The sequence below is a fragment of the Cibotium barometz genome, chromosome 4 (genome assembly GCF_041138505.1).
Source record: "Cibotium barometz isolate CiBa-2024 chromosome 4, ASM4113850v1, whole genome shotgun sequence".
Taxonomy (NCBI): Eukaryota; Viridiplantae; Streptophyta; class Polypodiopsida; order Cyatheales; family Cibotiaceae; genus Cibotium; species Cibotium barometz.
The window spans coordinates 15824224-15830112 of record NC_141049.1 but is presented as its reverse complement, the minus strand read 5'-3'; the positions used below and the strand labels follow the sequence as shown (position 1 = coordinate 15830112).

The 5889-nt window shown below is 40.7% G+C and overlaps 1 protein-coding gene across 2 annotated transcripts; it reads right to left on the bottom strand.

Moving 5' to 3' along the window:
• Nucleotides 1-2404: 2404 nt before the first annotated feature.
• LOC147638959 (zinc finger A20 and AN1 domain-containing stress-associated protein 8-like) lies at nucleotides 2405-4313 on the bottom strand. Of its 2 annotated transcripts, none has more exons than XM_086786004.1 (2): nucleotides 4175-4313; nucleotides 2405-3069 (listed from the first exon to the last, which is right to left on the bottom strand). In XM_086786004.1, the coding sequence occupies exon 2, from the start codon at nucleotides 3066-3068 to the stop codon at nucleotides 2532-2534; it is 537 nt and encodes a 178-aa protein (XP_086642130.1). In that variant the 5' UTR covers nucleotide 3069; nucleotides 4175-4313; the 3' UTR covers nucleotides 2405-2531. The 2 variants fall into 2 exon arrangements, with proteins under 2 accessions (XP_086642130.1, XP_086642138.1); XM_086786012.1 differs by having other exon boundaries at nucleotides 2405-3059; nucleotides 4175-4309.
• Nucleotides 4314-5889: the final 1576 nt, after the last annotated feature.

Here is a 5889-nt window from a genome sequence, read left to right as displayed (position 1 = left end):
CATCTGCAAGCCCTTTAATCTTCAATGAGTAATCATTGATACATAGCTTATTCCTTTGCACATTATGCAGCTCTTGCCTTAAGAACATCTTTCTAGTATCGGTACTTGTACTTGTGCTATATAACGTAACCGAGGTATCCCACGCATCTTTAGGTGTCATTGCATCATATATTAGACCAATCATAGAATCAAACAATAGAGAGCTAAGACACTTGTTGACCCTCTCGTGTGTTGTGGAGTGGGATTTTCTTCTGAAAGCTCTGATTGCTTCTTCCTTTTCCCATGAGAAAGTTTGTCACCCTGAACTTCAATGCTTGTTTTATTTATTAATCCAACTTCTCGTTCACAATCATGAATAGATTGTCAGACACTGTTACACGCAATAACTTTCACTTGTACAAATTATGGTATTCTATAGGCTAAATAGAACTTGTAAAATAACTTTTGTACTCACATCACTCTTGCAATCTCCAATAATCTCTCTAACAAATACATAAACAATTACCAATGGTATTGTGAAGGTGTTATGCATCCACTTTATGTGAACCAATCACATTAGCATACATCTATCATACATGGTATTGTGAAGGTGTTATGCATCCACTTTATGTGAACCAATCACATTAGCATACATCTATCATACATGTACAAATCCCAGAATCTTTATAGGCACTTCAAATCAATGAATGTGCACAACAATTTGTGTGAAACATGCATGCAAACACTACATAGCTAAAAATTGTCACTACTGATACTCTTGCATAGTGTTTGTAGTAGCAAAAACCTTGCAAGGCCAAAATGGGATCCAAAATGACTCCAGATGGCCAAAACAACAATAAAAAGACCCTTTCAAGCTTCAAACACAGTACATACTACACTTTTGCTTCACCGAACAAGGCTCCCCAAGATATGAAAGTGTTCCCACACTATGCCTAATGTCATTGTCCATGACTATAGCAGCTACCTAGATAGATTTTCTTCTTAATCAAAGGGAAAGAGATGGGGTTACCCTTACCCATATACCACTTTCTTTGCTTGTCTCTTGCCTCTTGAGCTCGATATACGAACCATCGCTCTGAGACCATGAGAAGAATGTGGGGGAGAGGGTGAGCTTGAGCTCCTTTGCAACGTTTCACGTGAACTATAAGCGGTTTACCTATATGGTGAACATGCACTCAAAAAGGGGTGTTCCAAATATGCTTATCAAGTGGAGAAACCAAGTTCATGTCAGTTGAGACTCACCTACACGACAATGCCATGTGCCGCAATTAAGGTTAACAACAAAGCCCTCTTACCTCCAAGGCGGTGCACCAATCCCATCCAGCTTAACATCTGAACTGGCACAAGTAGCACCCTCAGGCCTCAAGCTATGGCAGCGTTAAGCCTTTCTGTCCATCCAACCCTTGTATGATTTGATAGTTTGTAGGTGGAGACAACTATGAATGCCTCGTATGGGTCTGTTCTGACATCTCCTTTATAAGATGTCACAATTATTTAAATAAGCTCACGACTATTAAGAAATGTGTCCTTTCACACTGCCCCATGACCTTAAAGGTACCTTAAGAGTATGTTTAAGCCTATCTAGCCTCATCTGAGTTACTAGTTTGGATATGAGTAGACCTGAACCTCCATCAAATTAAGAACTTAAGAAATCTTGACTATTATCTTTTCAGGAGTCTTGTTTCTCTCAAACATTAATGTCATTAAAGCGGTTTCTCCACTTCATAAGCATGGTTGGAATACAGTGCCCTCCAGTCTAATGTTGCAACCTCACTTTGGGCAACTTTTGCATGTGCCATGCCAAGGATTGTTCCAAATAACCTTGTGAATGCAATTTGAAACCAAATACCCTAACCCAGAAGCAATGGCTATATTTCATGGCACCTGTAAGCTAATGCACTAAAATACATAAAAATTCTTTAACTCAAACAACACACAAGGAGATCTGCAGATGTACTTGATTTGAAGGACTCTAATGAATCCATCCTATTTTCAGTTTAAGAACTTAACATACAAAGTTACCCATTCAACTCACACTCACCCTCACACACACCACACCGGGGGGAGGGGGTGCGCGGGGGGTGGAGCACTATGTGTAGGCAATCGAGCTCATTGGCCAAGTTCAGGCTGTATGTGTAAATGGCTTCATTCTATCCCACAACTTCTACAAGCATGGTAACACATACTGCTTATTTTTTCAATGACCAATTTAATACTCAATTACAAACAAACATTAAACGCACAATCTCACCATGAATGTGGGTAAGGCTTTGAAACAATGGGGCTGCAGAGATGCAGAGTGAGAACAAATGCAGGAGAAACGGGCACTATGTACAGACTGCTTTTAAACTTGTCTACACCTGGGCACACCAGCCAGGGGCAAACCATCACAATGGTGCAAAGTGGAAACTAATGCCTATTCTTTGATAAAGGAAGAAGACAGCACTATTGACGGATACAAAGCTTGAACTCCTGCCAGCAGGCAGGGTGTAGAGATAGTAACTTATGTGGACTCTGGAGGGTTCCGTGATCTAAATTTTATCGATTTTGTTGGCCTTGATAACAGGGTTAGCTTTCATGATAGCATCTCGGGCTGCCGCTTTATAATCGAAGGAGCAGTCATGCTTGTCGTTGTATCGATGAAGAGGGCAGAACTGACCACCACAGCGACACTTGAATCCTGTCAAGCCCACTCGCTTGTTGCATGAAAAGCATCTGTTGGGCTTCTGAGGTGGCTGCTGAAAGGGTGCCACTGCCTTGGAATTGTTGGAGGTGGTAGCAGCATCCTCAAGCATTGCAGATTGGCTGGATGTCATCCAGGCCTTAGACACAACCACCTCCTGCTGAGGCTGCCTTTCTGTTCCTGGTTGAGAGTGGACTGCTGAGATGGCAGCTGCTGCCTCAGCAGTCTTGGCCTGTTTTACAAGAACATCTTGATAGCACCGAGAGCAAAGATTCATGGTTGTTGCACTCCCAAAAAAGCCGCAATTATTTGAGCATAAAACAGGACCTTCTGGAGGCTGGCAGCCTGTCTCATCCTTCTGCATCTTCCAACTTTCCTGTGCCATTCTGAAGTAAAGTGACAGTCACAAATCATCTCACACCATCCTTTTAATAAATTACATACATGTATGTTTATGTGTGCATGCGTGTGTGTGTCTACACATCACACACACACACACACACACACATGCATACATGTATGTATGTATGTAAGTATGTATATATGTACGTATGTATGATGTATGTATGTCTCTGTGTGTATGTTTTGCGTGTGTGTGTGTGTGTGTGTGTGTGTGTGTGTGTGTACACACATGCATGTGTGTGTATACACACATACATACAAACATACATACACATCTATATATACATAAATATGTACACACACACACATGCGCATATATAGAGTGTGTGCATGTGTGCCCTTGCGTGCGTGCATGTGCCTGCACGCATGCATGCATGTAATTTTTTCTACATAAATTCTTAAAAAAAAGTTATTGACAAATGGTAGGACAACCTTATAAATCTTTGCATTTCCATCTTCAAGGCAATAATACTCATGAATATGGGCACCATAAGAAACCCTCTGTAAGGGGTTTCTAACCAATCCAGAGGATCCACAGTGTCATAGTTAGAGCTCTGTTTCATCCCATCAAAAGGGCCTCTATACTGGTTGTTAGGGCTTTATGCGGCATCAGAAGGAGGTCTAATCAACATGACCTGTGTTCAGGTTAGGGGTTTTCTAACAAAGTCTGTATTAGGGTTAGGGTTTTTTAGGTCTACGTCATAGGGTTTTCATTTCTTTGGCCCATCAACAAGGCCTGTGTTAGGGTTAAGGTTTCCTTTTTTTTTAATCTTTTGTGCTCGTGTGCGTGTGTGCTTTCATGCTGCGCCAGCAGGTTTTGAACCCAGCATTGGGACTTCAACACCTGACCGCTAGGCTGTGTCTCCATTGGCTAGGGTTAAGGTTTCTACTCATGGCCAATTAGATGGGTCTTTGTGAAAAACAACCTACGGTGCTCTTTGCTCCACATCGGCATCGCCTGCCCATTCTGTTAGGGTTTTCAGGGCGTCAATTAGGGCTTTTGTGACCATCAATTAGGGTTTTCTCGGCCTCTGTGGGCCAAAATCACTACAAAGTCTCTTGCATCAAACAGGAGGAATGGACGAGTACCTTTCAACGAGGACTGTGAAGCTGCACGGCTATGGCAGGTCTGCTCCTCCCAAGTCCCCTCGCCGACGCAGAAATGCCACCCTATACCCCATCCACCCTCCACCTTACATAGACAAAAATGATATTTTAAGCTTGCTTTAAAATGAACGTTAGCCTTTGACTATGTGCGCTACAACAATGACATTGCTCATTGGTTTCTTCCACTACCACGAGAGGAGCAGTAAAGTAATAACAACATTTAAGTGTGCCAACCCCATCATTGCCCATTTGAGACTGTTTGGATGGAGTCACAAGGGTAATTGTACACCGATGATTGCTCACTTATGTCTAATGGAAGGGAGAAAATGACTTTTGGATAGGTAAAGATTGTTCGATTAGAGTTACTCGAGCAATAAAAAGGGACTAATGGATGTAAGGTTTCGAGATACATTGCTAACGGGCCAAAGAAAATGACTATATGCTCAGTAATGGAGATGGGCATGATCAAATGATTAAGGGATATGTATGGTTACCCAGTGATTGCTAGTGGGTAACCGTAAGTGTGTAGAGACCGTAATGTTTCACTTACTAGGAGCTTGTTTTACTCATCATTTGAAAATTTATGCATGTAGCTTCACTTTTTTTGGTTTGCTAAAGCTAGCATGAAGGCTATGCTTGCAAACAATAAGACGGTTTTGAATCAAAGATTGCAAAGTGCCTTATTGTTCTGAGCTCTAAACCACCCATCACAATTGAATAAAAATAAAAGTTTTCACAACATGCTAGCAACCTCACCTTGCCCACTAATCTCAAGATGCTAGCAACCTCCTTTCCAAGTCTAGGTGACTTGGTCCTCCTTAAAGTTGGTTCTTTGCAGTATCTTACCTTGCCTACTAGTCTCAACATGCTAGCAACATCCTTTCCAAGTCTAGGTGACTTGGCCCTTCTTTAAGTTGGTTCTTTGTAGTACTTACCTTGCCTACTAGGCTACATGGCATAAAAGCATGGATTATTTAAAATCACTTTCGTTTGACTCTTTCTTCGACCAAAACTCTTGCTTATTCCTATTACAAACATATAAAATAGAAAAATAAAAATAGAAAGCAACTACTAACCAAAACAATGTGTTACATACTCCTCACCTTTATCCTCCACCCACCACTTGTCAACCCTCCTCTCCAACACATATATAAATAGAAAAATAAAAATAGAAAGCAACTACTAACCAAAACAATGTGTTACATACTCCTCAACTTTATCCTCCACCCACCACTTGTCAACCCTCCTCTCCAATACATTATTAACCTTCCTCACCATAACCCATCATTCCCCTAACCCCCAATTATATATTTCTCATTTTCTACTTCCATTTTCAAGAACCTCCATAACCCATCATTCCCCTAACCCCCAATTATATCTTTCTCATTTTCTACTTCCATTTTCGTGAACCTTTCTTGCCTTATAAATTACGTTGAGGATACCTTGAAAGAGTTTAGTGCTTTTTTTTGCCTCATAAATTTTCTCCTCATTAAAAGGCTGATGTTACCAACCCATAACATTGTATGACAATCTTTAATTTCTTCTTAATGTACATGAAATGTCAAAATGTATATTCGTGGCATTTTAGTTGTTCATGTAGTCCCTACACTTTTGCATTATTGTCTTAAAGTTCCATTGCATCTATCTTTAAAATTCATGACAAGAACTTTGTATTTTCTTGAAAAAAAAAGTGCAAG

Coding starts and splice junctions, on each gene's coding strand:
- LOC147638959 (XM_086786004.1), bottom strand. CDS start 3,068: ATGGCACAGGAAAGTTGGAAGATGCAGAAGGATGAGACAGGCTGCCAG.